The sequence below is a fragment of the Neofelis nebulosa genome, chromosome 4, assembly GCF_028018385.1.
Source record: "Neofelis nebulosa isolate mNeoNeb1 chromosome 4, mNeoNeb1.pri, whole genome shotgun sequence".
Taxonomy (NCBI): Eukaryota; Metazoa; Chordata; class Mammalia; order Carnivora; family Felidae; genus Neofelis; species Neofelis nebulosa.
Window position 1 is genome coordinate 11,308,874 of NC_080785.1, and position 18,163 is coordinate 11,327,036.

At 39.6% G+C, this 18,163-nt stretch overlaps 1 protein-coding gene across 12 annotated transcripts in view; it reads left to right on the forward strand.

Annotated features, from left to right (window-relative positions):
* TPK1 (thiamin pyrophosphokinase 1) overlaps positions 1 to 18,163 on the forward strand; it is a 354,405-nt gene that overhangs the window by 165,593 nt on the left and 170,649 nt on the right. For all 12 annotated transcript variants that reach the window (XM_058723961.1, XM_058723966.1, XM_058723964.1 and 9 more), the window contains one exon: positions 2,566 to 2,638. In XM_058723961.1, coding sequence (XP_058579944.1) covers positions 2,566 to 2,638 — 73 coding nt within the window. The remainder of the gene's footprint in view (positions 1 to 2,565; positions 2,639 to 18,163) is intronic.

The following is an 18,163-nucleotide window of genomic DNA, read 5'->3' on the forward strand; positions in this document are numbered from 1 at the left end:
TGTTTATCAGTTTTTATTTTTCATTTTTATTATTGTCAAAATCAATATGATATTTGGAAACTGGCAAATTGATTCTAGATATCTGAGGGACTAAAATTTGTAGAGCCATATAAGTCAGTCTTGTGGCTTGTAAACACTTCTCACAGTTTTGGAGGCTGGGAAGTCAAGGTCAAGGTTTAGCATATGATGAGATCTACTCCCTCGTTCATAGATGGCTGTCTTCTTACTGTGTCCTCATATGGCGGAAGGGACAAGAGAGCTGGGGTTTCTTGTACAAGGGCACTAATCCCATTCACATGGGCATCACCGTTCTGAGCGAATCACCTCCTAAAGGCCTCACTACCCTGTAGCATCATCACATTAAGGGTTAAGACTTCAACATATACATTTCAGAGGTACACAAACATTCAGAACTTAGCAAGCACTTAAAACAATTTGTGACCTGTATGAGCTTTGTTGTATGGGTTATTGAATGTTGGCTGATGGAGGCATTTTAAAGAAAGTTTAAAAAATCAGTGAGTTTTTGCAACAGGAAAAACAATGAAGAAAGAGGAAATGGGCTATTTTTAGTCTTCATATGGGTAGGGTGCAATGTATTTACCTAAATATGTCTAAAATGAAGTTGAAAGTAATGGATGTGGTGGCATACACGTTTTGAGAAGACCAGTTTACAGGAAAATGTTGAAACCAGGCAAGTGACTGAAAACTTAGGTACTTTCCAATTCTGCCTTATTCTGAAATAAACTATTGTCTTTTCTGTATGCTTGATGTTCAGTGAATATGGCTGGAATCATTTAATGTAATAGTTTTATTAAATACCCCAAATTTTAATAGTTAACCATCGTTGGTTAACAAGAACAAAAAGGAAACAAAACCCAGCACTTTATGCAGTACAGACCAGTGTGGTAGAACATTCTTACTGTTTGTTCTAGGAATACATGTAACTCTGAGAAGACTTAACACAGGTTAGTAAGATGAGGTTAGACCTAAGAAGTCATATTTCCAATTACATTAAAACCTTGAAAAAAATTTGTATGAAAGAACAAGGTTAGTATTGGGTTTTTCATGTTCATCTTTATTAATTTTTAATTTTTTAATGTGTATTTATTTTTTAATGTGTATTTGTTTGCACACGAGCAGGAGACAGACACAGAATCCCTGAGCTGTCAGCACACAGCCCAACACGGGGCTCAAACCCACAAACCATGAGATCATGACCTGAGGTGAAGTCGGATGCTTAGCCGACTGAGTCCCCCAGGCGCCTCTCAGCTTTATTCATTTTATCCTGAGGGCATACACAAGGTGTTCTGCGTCTACTTTCGTTTTATCTCTGTCCCCAAAGCTCTAATTCTTACACCTTGGCCCTGCAGTGATGGCCAGGTCCATTGTCCTGTGCTTGTAGCTGCACACCACGGGTGAAAGAGGAGGAAATAGGATTTTCCCCCTCAATTTATTAAGTGGGTTGTGGCAGGTTACTTCCCCCTCTTGCAAGAGTCTCTGTGGAAATTTGATGACCCTGAATCCTAAGCCCCACCCCACTGGTATGTCAGTAAAATCTCTCTGGGAGCCTCTGTCTTGGCTTTTATGATTTAAAGATGTCTCCAAGTCCTGGGGCTTCAACTCTTTTGACATGTAATACTTAGCGAAATGAAACTTTAGTCTCCATTTAGCCAGAGATCTAGTCCATGATATAGCGACTTGGCCCCCTTGAAAAGACACACAGAAGTTTTATTATTCTTTTGAATCAGAACAGTTAGATAAATGTCGGCAGATCTAATTCTCATGGTGTGTGAAAAGAAGAATATATCTGTGGGATGAAAGTAAACATTCCCTTCTTTACATTATATATATTTTAGAGACTCAGGAGGCTAGGGCTTTTTGTTAGAGCACTGATAAATCCAAGGAAGCTTAATTTTTCCACACTGGGAAGAAATTCTACCAGGTCATGTGAATGTTTTATGTAAAGTAAACGATGGCAATGTATGTAGAGTGAGGTAGGCTTTCTGGATGAATTCTGAAAAAATGTAAATGGTAGAGAAGAGAAATAAGATACTCATGATGTAATTAAAAACTTTTACCTTGGGGAATTCTCTCCCTCTGTCTAGTAACTGACTTGTGTAGTATTTCAAACTTGTCTGGAAGCCTCCTGTTCCTAGAAATGTGTCAATAGGATATTTGGAAAATGTGTCTGAACTGATTCCGGCTCTAAAGGGAATGCCTAATCCTCTTCCTCGTCAGTTTAAATTTGTTGAAGTTGTGGACTTGTGTGAGGGCACAATAATGTAAAAGTTTGTATATATGTAGAAAGTAATATATAAAGATGGGGTCGTGATGTTAGGGTTTTTGAACTGGGACTTTTTCAAACCAATAATCTTCTTTAATCTCTATTTTTTAAAGCAGGATAAATATTGACTGATAGTGTGACTAACTTGATGAATTATGTAGAGTTACTCTTAAACATACCATATAGAAACCAAGAGCATAAGACATCCTATTGGGGTAGTTTTTCAAGGATAACCAAAAGTAGTCTTAATTAGTTGACTTACTTGGAACTCTTTCTTTCAGCTTTTTGCCTGAATTCATCAGTGGAGACTTTGATTCTATTAGGCCTGAAGTTAAAGAATATTATGCTGTTAAGGTAAACTATAAACTCTTTTTATATTTAAGATCTCTTATGATTGCTTTTCCTGTGTTCTTTCTGATGTCCTTGACGTATGCATAGGGGTTTACAAACTGGTTATTTATTTATTTTTTTTTTTTTTTAATTTTTTTTTTTTTCAACGTTTTTTTTTTATTTTTATTTTTGGGACAGAGAGAGACAGAGCATGAACGGGGGAGGGGCAGAGAGAGGGAGACACAGAATCGGAAACAGGCTCCAGGCTCCGAGCCATCAGCCCAGAGCCCGACACGGGGCTCGAACTCACGGACCGCGAGATCGTGACCTGGCTGAAGTCGGACGCTTAACCGACTGCGCCACCCAGGCGCCCCACAAACTGGTTATTAAAAAAAAAATTATAGCAATTGTAATGCACATTTAAATAAAAATTTAGAAATGACAAGTGGAAACCCAGTCTTAGAAATTCTGTCACCATCAGATGATCGTGAATGCTTAGTCCTTTAAGCATATATATTTTAAATGAGTTTATCGTTTATGTAGGCTCATTTAATAATAGGCTCATTTAATACTCTTGCCTACAACCTCATTAGTTAATAATATTTTTCACAAATCATTTTTAATTTCCTTTAATGAGTCCAGTGTATTTAATTTAACCAATTCCCAATTTATTTATATTTAAGTTTGGAGTCCACTATATTTAATTTAACCAATTCCCAATTTATATATATTTAAGTTTTATCGATTTTTTTGCATTGTAAACTAATAAAAACATCCTTGCAAACTGAATTTTCATAAAAATGCATAATTACGTGTCCCAGAATTTGAGAACCATAGTTTTTTCTGTAATATTTAGTTTTCTTGAAACTATTATTACTCTGTTCTCAATGAAACTGTTCATTACAGCTTGAAATTAATAATGACATACAGCTTATTAACGTGTTTGTGTTATCATTCCTATTGTGCAAATATTCCAGAGATCCTTGTCCCTTATAAATGATCTAATTGAAAATGAAAGAAGACACGTAGGAGTGTATTGCGGTAATTGATCATTTGAACTTTCGCTGGTTTTAGAGGACAATGCAGAGTTTTTAAAATAAAAATTATAGCCTCAACAATTCTTGCCGCACACCGTTATCTGTGTTATTCTGAACTTGCATTAGCAAGTCCTACGTGTTTGTAAAAAAACAGCAGTTACCACCACAAAAATTTAAATTCTTTATGAGGCTTGGGGACGGATGAGATCAATTCAGAAAGAAGGGAGGAAACCTTTCATAGGAAGGAAAGAAATAGGGAGGGAGGGAAGGAAATAAGGGGAAAAAGAAAACACTTGATTGCAGATGGGGACACAGAGGTCGCCAGGTTATAATGCATTCGCCGTGGTGATAGGGAATTTCTGGGGCCGGCTGCGAATGCGGGTCTGTGCTTGTTCCCTCTGCCCACCAGCTGATCAGACTCTCTATCAGCAAATGAAGACTGTTCCCAAGTCAGCGTTTGATATTCATGCTCAATTACTTTAACATTGGCATCTTTCTGTTCATTCCCCAGTCTCACTTCTCATTAACTCCATACCTCACCCTCGTTGGGATGGACAGCCCTCAGCCTTGCTTACAATGCAGAGTGTTATAAATTCATAGACGTTAATCATATTTTTGGAAGCAGAAGAAACAGCAGGAGAGGCAGGGACAAACAGACTTAGAAACACGTTGAAGATCTGGCCAGATGTGACTTTCCTCCTCCTCTCTGAAATGCTGCTGGCTTGCAACAACTGGAAATGTCCATCTGATGATTCCTATCCAGGATGGGGGAAGTAACAGGAAATAAGGGGAAGCCAGCCTCTTAATTTCTTACTGCAGTCAAGCATAAAGGAAAGTTTTGACTTCTTACTATTTGATGAATTTCTCTTATATTTCCTACTTCAATCTTTTAACTTCAAAGCTAATTTATATGTGTTAAGATATCATTTTTAAAGTAAGCATAGCTCATTTTCTAATTCCTTCATTGCGTAGTTAACAAACTGGTTTAGTACAATCCAGTTTTTTCAAGTATATATGGGAACTCACTTCTGATCTGTTCCCAGAGGGTACCAGTGATGTCTTTTATGTAGCTAATGTGCCCTGTACAACACATGGTGAGTGTTTAGCTACAGTGTTAATAATGATGCTAATGACAACAAGTTAATGCAGCGTCTCACGATTCTTATAAGCCATTATCTCCAATTTAAGCAGTATTGAAGCTGCTCTTTTACAAACAAAAGAAGGTTATCTCTGCTTTCAAATACACTCCTCCCACCCCACCTGATCTGGGTTTTCAGTGCAGCTGAAACTGGGGCTCTAGTAAAGAAAGTAAAAAAAGAAATTTAGAACGCTAAAGGTTTGTTAAAATCTTAAAGTGCGTTTTGTAGCCAACATTTACTCACACAATTTTCCCCCAGTAGATATGTCTTTGACTTATCGAAAAACCCAGCGTTACATGATTATATAAAACTTGAAATTGGTCTGCCTGCTTTATTTCTGAGAATCCTAAAATATAAAGTACTTGATTTGTCAGCTTTTAAATAATATATCCCACATCTTGCCATCTTTATCAGTTGTCTGTTGTGGAATAAATTATCCTAACATTTAGCAATTAAGAACAGCAAACTGTTTTTATCTCCCATACTTCCTCCAGGTGAGGAATATAATATGGAAGTCAGTTAACTTGGTGCTTCTGGCTCAAGGTTTCTCATGAGCTGGGATTTTCAGTCATCTCAAGGCTCCACTGGGGCTACAGAATTCTCTTTTAAGATTACTCGTGGTTGTGGACTGATCTCCTGGGCTATTATTTGTCACTGGTTCTTGATTGGAGGCATCAGTTCTTTGCCACTGGGCTGCTCACACCATGGCAAGGAGAAGGGAAGGACATACAAGACAGCCAGCCCAGGACAGAAGTAGCTATCTTTTTTATGACCGAACTTCAGCAGTGATTCACCATCTTACCATCTCTTCTGCCAGGTGCCGTTAGTCACACAGACCACCTCTGGTACAATGGGATCAGATTCCACAAGGTGGTCAACACCAGATGGCAGGAATCCTTGGTAGCCATCTTGGAGGCTGATTACCACACCATCTTACTGACTTTGTTCTGACAAAGCCTGAGTGTTAGGCAGTGGCAAAGTTGTTTTCGTGATGTCATAATACATTCTTGGTCTTTATATATAAGAAGGAAGAAGAAGACTTAGCCTTTTAGAATTCGCTGTTTGATTCTTTACATGCATAACCTGCTTCAAGCAAAGTTACATTCAACAACCAAAACACTAGTCTTTATGTTCATAGCCCTTAATTATTTATTCCTTTGGGATTTAGACAAGTTGGGGGCAAGCTCTGGTCCATCACTTAATTCTATATGGCCCATAGGAATGCATAGGGTAGGCCTATCTGAATTTATTCCATAAAACTTTCCTTTTCAGATAGAGCTACAAAATCTTTGTGTTTCTCTGTGCTGGCTCAGTTCTTCCTTGCATGGTTCATGAATATTAGCTCAGAATGAGGAATGTCTCTTACAGATTTTCCCCTTGATATTTTTATGTTTATTTATTACTTTCTGACTCAGTCAGTGTGCCTTGACTGAAGGCTAGAATCACCTATTTCAACCTTCTTAATTATCCAGTCAGTCATGCCCACATTTATTTCAGTTTCTTGAGAACTTTTGAAGAAGCTGTTATCTCCTGTAACTCCCTAGACGCTTTGATTGACGTATAGTCTATGGTGTCTTCACTAGATATAGGAAGGGGGATTTTTAAGGATGTTTCCTTCATATCAGGAGATTAAAGAACTGGTTGCTGTATTTTAAATGCCTTAAAAAGCCAAAGAATAACAAGGTTTTTGCAGATATGTAGGTGTGTAGGATAGAAGTAAATATATGGTAAATATAATGATAAAATTGCACAATAATTAGGGGTGCCTAAATTATTAGGCTCAGTCGCTTAAGCATCTGACTTCGGCTCAGGTCGTGATCTCGCGGTTCGTGTGTTCGAGCCCCGCATCAGGTTCTGTGCTGACAGCTCAGAGCCTGGAGCCTGCTTCAAATTCTGTCTCCCTGTCTATGTCTCTGTCTCTGTCTCTCTCTCTCTGCCCCTCTCCTACTCACACGCTTGCTCTCTCTCAAAAATAAATAAACATTAAAAAAATTTAAATACAATAAAAAATTAAGCAATGTTATGTAGCTCAGTTTCCTGATGAAAAAACAGGCCCATAAAGTTTAAATGACTCAAAAGAAAATGGTAGAGCCAGTCAGAGGCAGCTCTTGGGTCAATATCCATGTTTTCTATAAAAAACTGGGATTCAGCTAATACTACTGGTTTTCAACACTCTGTATCTTTGGCCCGTTGGGCAAGTTGGTTGCACAAGGTATTTAGTATCCGTGGGAATGAATGCCAGTGTCACCGTCAAAGTGGTAACAGTCAGTGTGTTCACATTTCTATCTTGTCACTCACTCCTACCCTCAACTCTGAGGTGGCAGTAGTTGGGCCAGACCAAGAATGACCAAACAAACTGATCAATTATTAAGTTACATAAAAGCCCCTAATAGGCCCTAGGATTGAGCCAAGATAGAGCATTGAAGAACCAAATCGATTTGGTAATAGAAAATTAGCAAGGGCATGGGTAGCCTCTAAGTCTATGAATGTCTTCCTTTGTGCTACAAATGAGTATTTTGGCATTCCAGAAAGTGTGGCTATAAACAGAAGACCATGTTTCAGACCGTGTGGTGAAAATGACTCTAGTTGTAGTCAGGAATAGGGCTCTAGATTCAAGTTCTGGTTTTATCTTCTCTGTTAATCCTTGCAAGTCCCGGAATAACACAATATGGTATCAAACAGTGATCAGAAATACACAACATCGTGTGGGTCTACTGGTAAAGCCACAGTAGAACTTGATTGAAAAGATACAATGAACCCTGGTGTATATGATGAAATGAGACTAACAGGAAGGTTGAGTTGATGCTAAAACACCAATTTGCTATTACAGACATAACAAGATTATTCTAGGCTACCAGGCTATTATTCTAGACTATTCTGAATGTACCAGAACTGTAAATTCAGGAGCAGAGATAGAGATCCAGACATACGGTCTCCTTGGCTTTCATTATATCTTCCTCAGAACTGAGGAAAGTTTATTTTTTCAGCAAATAAAGGAATTATTGAAGAATGTCTTGTATTCAATCAATTTTTTAATGTTTACTAATTTATTTTCAGAGAGATAGAGACAGCACAGGTAGGGAAGGGGGCAGAGAGACTGAGAGTGAGAGGGAGAGAGAGAATCCCAAGCAGGCTCTATGCCACCAGCACAGAGACCGACATGGGGCTCAAACCCACAAGCTGTGAGATCATGACCTGAGCCAAAGCCAAATGCCTAACTGACTGAACCACCCAGGTGCCCCTAAATCACTGTTTTTGATGTTTTCCCACAGTCCTCTAACACCAGCATGGCCATATTCAAAGTTTTGAAGTCTACTCTTAAAAGACAAGGGTAGTATGTATAAACTTTTTAAACCTGTGCTCCTTTTGATAAATATATAAGAAATGTTACATATAATAGAAAATTGCTTATCATTTTACATCTCATCTTAATGGCTGTTACCTCAAATATTTCTGTTATATCTGGGGGGACCAGGAATTCGGGTTTGAATATAACTTTTTCCAGTCAGAATAATAAGAAATTGACTTCTCATTGACCTTTGAATAGAATGTCTCATTTTTCATAAGTAGACTACCAATGTTAAGCAAGAAATGCTAGTGTAGTAATCCCAATTTAAAGATGAGGACATTGATTCTCAAGTAGTTGGGACGGCAGATACAGGTAAGTTTAGAACTCAGAGAAGTCGGCTGACTACCACCTAGTCTTGGCCATTAGTAGCGTGTGGTTTTAGTTTTTAGATGTTTACAAATAATAAAGTCATTATATTTTCTTGAACTAGCTGTGCAAATTATGTTTTGAGTTGTTCACGTACACATATGGAAGTCTTCCTAAGGCATGTGAAATTAAGTCAGCCCTGACTTTCTCATAGACTTGTAATAATGAACAAATAATGTTATACACGTGGCAGTATTCTGAAAGTGCTAAAGAAGTATTTTAATATAAGGCCGTAGTATTTCGTTTTACTTTCTAGAGCTTTTTTTTTTTTTAGTAACTACTGCCTTTCAAAAGATACCAATCCATTTATTTCTGTAAGTATACAATTTATGAACCTAGATTTAATCAATCAGAATAAAAATTATTGAAAATATCCTTTTCAGTTTGATAATTGCTTGGGTCCAGGTCTATTGAAATGTCACGGAATCTCCACAGATGTTTTTATTTATTTTTTTATTTATTTTTGGGACAGAGAGAGACAGAGCATGAATGGGGGAGGGGCAGAGAGAGAGGGAGACACAGAATCGGAAACAGGCTCCAGGCTCCGAGCCATCAGCCCAGAGCCTGACGCGGGGCTCGAACTCACGGACCGCGAGATCGTGACCTGGCTGAAGTCGGACGCTTAACCGACTGCGCCACCCAGGCGCCCCCAGATGTTTTTAATCTCCAGTTACAAACATCTTTATTGGGGCGCCTGGGTGGTTGAGTTGGTTAAGTGTCCAACTCTTGATTTCAGCTCATGTCATGATCTCACAGTCTGTGAGTTTGAGCCCTGAGTCAGGATCTTCACGGCGTGGACGCTGCTTGGAATTCTCACTCTGCTCTCTCTGCCCCTCCCCTGCGTGTGTGCTCTCTCTCCCTGCCCCACCCTTTCTCTCTCTCTCTCTTTCTCTCAAAATAAATAAACATTAAGAAAACAAAATAAAACAACCACATCTTTATTGATCTACGTAATTTCATAAATCTCACTATTTTCTCCTTGGAGCTGTATCTCTTTCCCACTTCTGCCCAGCCACGTGCCAACAACTTTTAGATGTGGTGAAATCAATTTAGAGATGGCAGACTGGACTGTTAGAAATTGTAAGCCGTTGGCAAGTTTGACTGTTATGCCAGACAGAGGAAACTGTATAAATATATAAAGCTCAACTCCATTGACTGGTATATTTCTTTAAAAAAATAAAACAGGGGCGCCTGGGTGGCTCAGTCGGTTAAACGTCCGACTTCGACTCAGGTCACGATCTCATGGTCCATGAGTTTGAGCCCCGCGTCGGGCTCTGGGCTGATGGCTCGGAGCCTGGAGCCTGCTTCAGATTCTGTGTCTCCCTCTCTCTCTGCTCCTCCTCCATTCTCACACACACACACACACACACACACACACACACACACACACACACACACTCACTCTCCCTCTCTCTCTCTGTCTCTCAAAAATAAATATTAAAAACCTAAAAAAGAAATAAAAAACAAAATCAGCTTTTTAGGGCACTTGGGTGTCTCAGTCAGTTGAGTGTCCGACTTTGGCTCAGGTCATGATCTCACGGTTTGTGGGTTCCAGCCCCACGTCAGGCTCTGTGCTGACAGCTCGGAGCCTGGAGCCTGCTTTGGATTCTGTGTCTCCCTCTCTCTCTGCCCCTCCCCCATTCATGCTCTGTCTCTCTCTGTCTCAAAAATAAATAAACGTTAAAAAAAATTAAAAAATAAAAAATAAAACAAAAACCCTGAGTACAGTAAATTCTTAGGCTCCCCTTGAAGACTAATGAACATATGTTGAGGTAGAAAGGCTTTGTTAAGGGAACCATAGGCAGTTTCCATTGACAACTGAGTGACAGGTTCTTCACTTCATATTCTTAAAACCAGTGAGCTCATCCTTATTAGCATCTCACCGAGGGAACGATGAGACAGGCAGGGGACATTAAGTGAAACTGTCTCCAATCCACTTTAATTCTTAATGCTTTCCTCAATCATAGTCCCTTCAAATTGACGTTATTATAAATTGTCGACATTTTTCAAAGCCTGTTTTGTTTGGATTTGTTTAACATATTTAAGGCATTTATAACTGTTTAAAGAACTCCTAAGTGCCTCACAAATGACCTCACCCTGCCTGCCCGCCTGTGTTCTCCACGGCCTCTGGACTCGGTCTCCCTCCATTCATTCATGTGGTTCATGGGACCCCCCTGCTCCATCCCTTTCCCCTTCTGGGCTCCTTGCCCATAATATCTGTTGGGATTCCCTCCTTTGTACTTGTCTTGCTGAGCTTGATATAAATAATTTTGTCATAATTTTCCTCCTCAATCTCTGTTAGTACATGATCTTCTGCAAACTGACATCCGGGGGTGACTAATCCTGGTTCCCCGAGTAGGTGGTAGGCTCTCATTACAGTTGATATGAAGCAGTTATCCTGCTTTTAGAAGAGTACATGGGGTGCCTGGGTGGCTCAGTCGGTTGGGCGCCCGACTTCGGCTCAGGTCATGATCTCGTGGTTTGTGAGTTCGAGCCCTGTGTCATGCTCTGTGCTGACAGCTCGGAGCGTGGAGCCTGCTTTGGATTCTGTGTCTCGCCCTTTCTCTGCCCCTCCCATGCTCTTGCTCTGTCTCTCTATGTCTCTCTATAATTAATAAACATTAAAAAAAATTTTAGAAGACAGCAACCTCTAGCACCACACAGCACTTAATACAAAAAAGATTGCCTTGATCAAATGGATTTGTGAAATTTGACATTCTGTGTGCCCCTTTTGAAAATTCACCATGGGCAATATCATTTTAAGGAAGTCTGCCAAAAATCTTAATTTTGTTTGCCTTCCTTTTTCTCAAATGAGTTTGACCACAGAACACTTACCCTTGACCTACCAACACCTAGTGCACGTTGGCTTCCAGCGAGACTAAAGTGTATTTGGCCATTTATAATCTTGTTTCATGTTTTCTCTACTTTTAAAAGTTGATGGGAAAAAATAATCAAACTGACTTTCAAAATAATAGTAAATGCCACCAATGATTTTAAAGTGCTTCCAATATGCCAAACATTTTATAGATACTTGCAATGATAAATGCATTTATCTTTGCAGCAAACTTTATCAGGTCAGGACTCTTGGACACACTTTACAGATGACAGAAGCACAAAGAGATTATGCAACTTGCCCAAATATAAGCAGCTAAGAAATGGTTGAAGTGGGGTCCAACAGACATTCTGGCCCCAGAATCCAGTTTTCTAACCACTATGCTATAACGCTCTAGTTGAAAGGGAGTTTTCTCAAAGCAAAGTGAGGTCATGTGCTGAGGAAGTTCTCTCTGTGGCATTTAATTTTCCTTTCTTGGTTCTACTTTGTTCTATGTAATTGAGAAATAGTACCCAACTAGGCTACCTTCAGGCTGCCCGTCCTGCCCCCTTGTGTCCTTGCTTTTTGGGGCTACTTGACAGAGAGCCCTGGTGAGGCTCATTCTTTCTTTAGCATGTACAGAGTGGTTGTGAAGTAACAGCACCCAGGCCAAGAGCAGATCTCTGGGTCTAGGTGTGTACAGGAATGTGATAAAATAGAAGCTTATCCAAACATCCTAATTGAGGAAGTGTCTCTCTAGCGGTTTGTTTTGGGGGTTTCCACGACCACCCCCCAAGTTGGGTGATTCACTAGGAGAACTGACTCACAGGACTTGTTGTGTAGTCCTACTCATGGCTGTGATTTTTTGAAGCATAGTTGACATGTAATGTTATATTAATTCCCGGTGTACAACATAGTGATTGGACAATTGTATCATCAGGCGGAGATCACCATGATAAGTATAGTTACCATCTGTCACCATACAAAGTTATGATCGTATTATTGACTATCTTCCCTGTGCTGTAGTTTTCAGCCCCATGATTTATTTATTTCAATACTGGATACGTTTGTGGCTCTAATCCCCTTCACCTGTTCTGCCCATCTCCCTACCTTGTCGCCTCTGGCAACTACCAGTTTCTTCTCTGTATTGATGATTCTTTTTCTGGTTTTGTTCATTTGTTTTATAGATTCCCCCTATAAGTGAAATCATGTGATACTTGTCTTTGACTTATTTCACTTGGCATGATCCCCTCAATGTCCATCCGTGTTGTTGCAAATGGCAAGATTCCATTTGTTTTTATGGCTGAGTAACATTCTCTTGTATAAATATGCCACGTTTCTTTACCCATGCCTCCATCCACGAACACTTACGTTGCTTCCATAACCTTGGCTGTTGTGAATAAAGTAGCAATTAACATAGGGGTGTTTATCTCTTTTCACATTAGTGTTTTTGTTTTCTTTGGGTGCATACCTAGAAGTAGAATTACTGGAGTACATAGTAATTCTATTTCTAATTATTTGAGGAGCTTCCATACTATTTTCCGCAGAGGCTGCACCAATTTATATTCCCACTAATGGTGCAGGAGGGTTCCCTTTTCTCCACACCCTCACCAGTGCTCGTTTTTCTTTTCTTTTCTTTTTTTTTTTTTTGATGATAGTCATGGCTGTGATTTATTAAAGTGAAACGATACAAAGTAGAATAAGCAAAGGGAAAAGGGGGACATGGGGACAAGGTCTAGAGAAAGCCAGTCACTAGTTCAAGAGTTCTTTCCCAGTGGAGTCACACAAGATGTGCTTAATCAAATTGTGACCATACGTGTGAGGTATGGTCACCAGGGGAGCTCAAGGCCCCAAATTTTACTGGGCCACCAATATAGGGCACCTACACCCTCTGCACAGCCTGTGTCAAAATTCCAGACTCCCAGGAAGAAAACAAGCAGGAGCTCAGCATAAACCACATTGAATAAGCAGGTTAGGCCCAGTGAGCCACTGCTAGCTTTAAAAAAATTGTTTTTTTCTTTTAAGTATAGGGAACTGTTTACCATTCAAGTTCTCAGATGTGAGCCAAGGGCCAACCTCGCGGGCAAACCTTTTTTAGGATAACAGTCTGAAGCCTGCTATATTAACACTTTAGGGCACTCTCTTCCAAAAGAACTCTGGCTCTGCCTTTAGGAAGAAAGCCATCATTTAAGACCCTATGCTGTTCTAAAAAAACTTTTGACTTCCGTTAATGGAACTAGTGACTTTGTTGTTTGTAACGCTATAGTTTTTATTCAATGCCATGTTGAAAGGAAAGGTTATTTTATAACAAACACCCAGGGCAGTGAAGATTGCACTAGATTAGAATGTCTCTTTATGTTTGGGATTGAATGGAGAATTGAGACAAGGTTAAATTGCATTTATTCTTTTCTTTTGTGCATGATCTAGAAAACCAGAAGGAGAACACTAAATTATATCAGGCAACCTGTTACTTAGGGTTTTTAAGAGTGTAACTATGTGACATTCTTGCTGAAGAAATCATTACTCATATGCTGTCATTTGAGGATAAAAAAATCTTTTTTAGTTGAAAAGTGAAAAATGTTTTTAGAAGGTTGGTAAATGGAAGGAGCAATCTACCATAGTATGCTTTGTACAAAAGGAAAGTGGGAAATGGTTATTTTGTGATTACATTTCTACAGAGTAGAGGACAATTTTAATACCTATATCAAGGAACATAGATCATTTAGATTCTGAGTGGCTTTATCTAGAGAACAAGTTTGGGCTAATTTTAGAACTGTATTTTTGATAATCCAGAGTATATGTCATTTTGCCGTCTGCCTGCCATGCTCTTAATCTGGCAGGCAGTTTCTTATTACAGAATTCTGGTCAGTTCAGTTTAATGACCGATTATGGAAACTCATTATTAATACTTTAACATACTCAATTTTTAGAATACTCTTGAATATATCTGCCCCAAATATTTCCAACTGTGTATCAGGCTTACATACAACAAGAGAGGCAACTTCAGCAGTAAATAGGGGATAATAAAATATGTGGGACCCAGAATTTTAAGAGTCAGAAAAACTCTTATCATTGCTTATTTACAGAAAAATCCACATCAGTAGTCTAATATGATGGGATAGTAAGTTATTTCACGTTTTCAGAGCCAACTTGAAAGATCATCTCTGATGTAGCTTCTTGCCTCCCTTCCTAGACGGTATTGATGGACACCTATCTCCCCTTCCAGAAATGTCCGTTTCGTTCATACTGTCCTTCATCCCTTCATTCCTTGACCTAATGAACCACCTCCAGCCTCATTCCTGCTTCACAGTCCAGGATTATCCTTTCTTTTCCTTGCTCTCCCATGGATGTCCCCTTAAGGAAAATGACTTCTCTTTGCTATTAAGAAGCAAGTACAGCAATTAAATTAATTCACAGTAAGAAATTGGTGATGAATTATCTTTCCTACTAGTATATTTAAAATTTTTAAAAATCTTTATGTATTTTTGAGAATGGGAGAGACAGAGCATGAGCAGGGGAGGAACACAGAGAGAAGGATACACAGAATCCGAAGCAGGCTCCAGGCTCTGAGCTGTCTGTCAGCACAGAGGCTGACGCAGGGCTCGATCCCAAGAGCTGTGAGATCATGATCTGGGCTGAAGTTGGACGCTTAACCGACTGAGCCACCCAGGCGCCCCTTCTTTTACATTTTAAAAGAAGAAACTCTTTGCCCTCCTATACTGCTAGTGGGAATATGTATTTTTATGTCCTTCCTAGAAACGAAAGCACTCTGGCAGTGTGTATATCAAAGATCACGAAAATTTTTCTTAGATTTTTCCCAGTGATTTCATTTTCTAGTAACCTAAGATAATAAACTGAAATAAACACTTATATACAAAGATATTGATCATAAGGGTAAGTTTAATAGCTGAAGAAAAAGCGAATTGTGAATATAATGATAAGCATAGTGATGATATTATATGATGATATTATATGTTAGGAAAACAGAACAAAGGAGAGAGAGATCGCTAAGCATTCATTGCCCATTCTCAGATGTCTGAGGCCTCCGAGATATCTAAGCTTTGGGCTAACTATGGAAGTAGCCTGGAGTCAGGCGGGAGTCATGTCTGCTGAGAGTTAAAGCATTTCCAGGTATTTAAAACTGGAGAAAACCAACAAAATCAAGGTTCAGAATAAATTATAAAGCAATTTTTCTGCTTAAAGCTGCCAAAATACCCAAGGTTTAAATAAGCAGGGTAGAGTACAAAGCATGGTTAAGAGTACAGGCCTCTTAACTCTGCCTGGGTGGCTCAATCAGTTGAGCGTCCAACTCTTGATTTTGGTTCAGGTCATGATCCCAGGGTCTTGGGATTGAGCCCCATGTTGGGCTCCTTAATGAGTGTGGAGCCTGCATAAGATATTCTCTCTCTCTCTCTCTCTCTCTCTCTCTCTCTTTCTCTGTCTCTCTTTCTCTCTCTCTCCCTCTCCCTCTCCCTCTCCCTCTCCCTCTCCCTCTCCCTCCCTCCCTCTGCCCGTGTCCCCTGCTCTTGCTTGCTTGCTCTCTCTCTCCCAAATAGAAATTAAAAAAGAAAAAAAAAAAGGCATGGGCTTCAGATCACATACAATGTCCTCAACACTTGTGTGACCTTGGGCAAGGTATTTAATCCCTCTAAACTTCAATCTGAATATATTAAATGTGATCATTGCGTGTACCTTATAAAGGGTATTGTGGGGATTCAAGACAGTAATTCACGTAAAGTGACTAAATATCTCCCATAACAATGTGTTTGTATTAATGTTATTTAATGAGGAAGACAATTATCAGCAGGTGGCAATGTTAACATTCTAATTTTAAGACACTTTTCGGGGCACCTGGGTGGCTCAGTCTGTTAAGCGCCTGACTTCGGCTCAGGTCATGTCTGTGAGTTTGAGCCCCGCGTCAGGCTCTGTGCTGACAGCTCAGAGCCTGGAGCCTGCTTCAGAGTCTGTGTCTCTCTCTCTCCTTGCCCCTCCCCTGCTCATGCTATGTCTGTCTCTCTCTCTCTCTCTCTCTGTCTCTCAAAAATAAATAAAAAACATTTTAAAAAATTTAAAAAAAGGACACTTTTAAAATAATCTGATTTTTCGAAGAATTGGGTTGTATTTTGTTAGGAAAATTCTTAGTTTCTTGAAAAGCATCTTAGATTTTATAGCTACCTACACATCGCATTTAATTATGCTAGATGAGAGGCTATACGCAAGCCACTCCAAATAAATTTTCAGAATTGGTGTGCATGGCACCTTTGAGGAAATAACACTTCTGAATTCTTAACCTTATACACTCAGCCCATAAAGTTACAGTAGAAGTCTCAGAGCCCCGTAAAATCTCTTCAGGGTAATTTGTGCAAGTCCTTTCTTGTCCTGGGTAGATGGATGGGCATCGAATGACTTCACCGAAAATGAGTAAGCTAATAGCAGATTGGGGAATGCCTTCACCAGACTTAACTCCTTGCTCCTTGTTTTAATGAGGCCAAGTCTCTCTGTGGATATAGTGTATGAAATGAGTTGATATGTTCTTATGATTTTTTTCCCAAAGGATCTGTTTTCTTTTCTATTAGAGAGTTTTAGAGGAGTCAGCATAGTATCACCTGAAAGGTGTTAAATGTAAAATGTAAAAACTCATTAACTTACATTAGTTAAATTATTGGCAAACAGTAAATTAAGTAATCAGGAATGACAGTCGCACGGCTTCCGCATCGGTCTTTTGCAGTTAGGTTGATTATTGATACTCATTGCCTTGTAATAATTTCTTTGAGTTGTCAGTAAATTAAAAAATAGTTCAGGGGCGCCTGGGTGGCGCAGTCGGTTAAGCGTCCGACTTCAGCCAGGTCACGATCTCGCGGTCCGTGAGTTCGAGCCCCGCGTCAGGCTCTGGGCTGATGGCTCGGAGCCTGGAGCCTGTTTCCGATTCTGTGTCTCCCTCTCTCTCTGCCCCTCCCCCATTCATGCTCTGTCTCTCTCTGTCCCAAAAATAAATAAAAAACGTTGAAAAAAAATTTTTTTAAAAAAATAAAAAAAATAGTTCAGTAAGCATCCCACACAAAGTTCTTTGGAGAATATTTACGATATGGTGCTTCCTCTAGTAATCTTTGATGTGCGGTGATCTGACTGCAGCAGCTGATGTTTCTAGAGATTCTTCTGAAATGCTGAGGTGGCCCCTTGGGGTGTTCATCACTGTGCCTGGGGCCTCATGTGCATGGAACATGGACCCTCAGCCGCAGTTTTGGTGTGCACATTACTTCCATTACAGATGAGGAAAAGGGAGTTCAGAAAGATTTGATAAAGGGCTGAATCTTTTTCCTTATATGAAATTCCTTGCACGAGTAGCGAGTTTCATTGTAGTCACAAAAACTAATTGTGGTCCTGGAACTGAGATTAGGTGGCAAACTTCAGCCCATAGGCGGATCTGGCCCACTGTCTGTTTTTGTATTGCTCACAAGCTAAGAAGTGTTCTGACATTTTTAAATGGTTGGGGGGAAAAAAGAAATCTAAAGAAGAATAATATTTTATGGCATGTGAAGATTATATGAAATTCAAATTTGAAATTTCAGTTCTGTTGGAATGCAAATCTTCCTATTTATTTATGTATTATCTGTAGATCTTTCATGATCCAAAAGCAGCGTGAGTGGTTGGGACACGGGCCCTGTGGCCTGCATAGCCAGAAGGAGTTTCTGTCTGCCCCTTTCCAGAAAACTTTCCTGATCCCTGGTCTACACTGATCATTTATCTCAGGACTTTATAAGTGACTTCATTCATCACTGAGTGCTTACCACTTGCCATGCACTGTGGGTAGGTTCTTGTACGGGGATCCGAGAGTGAACAAAAGTT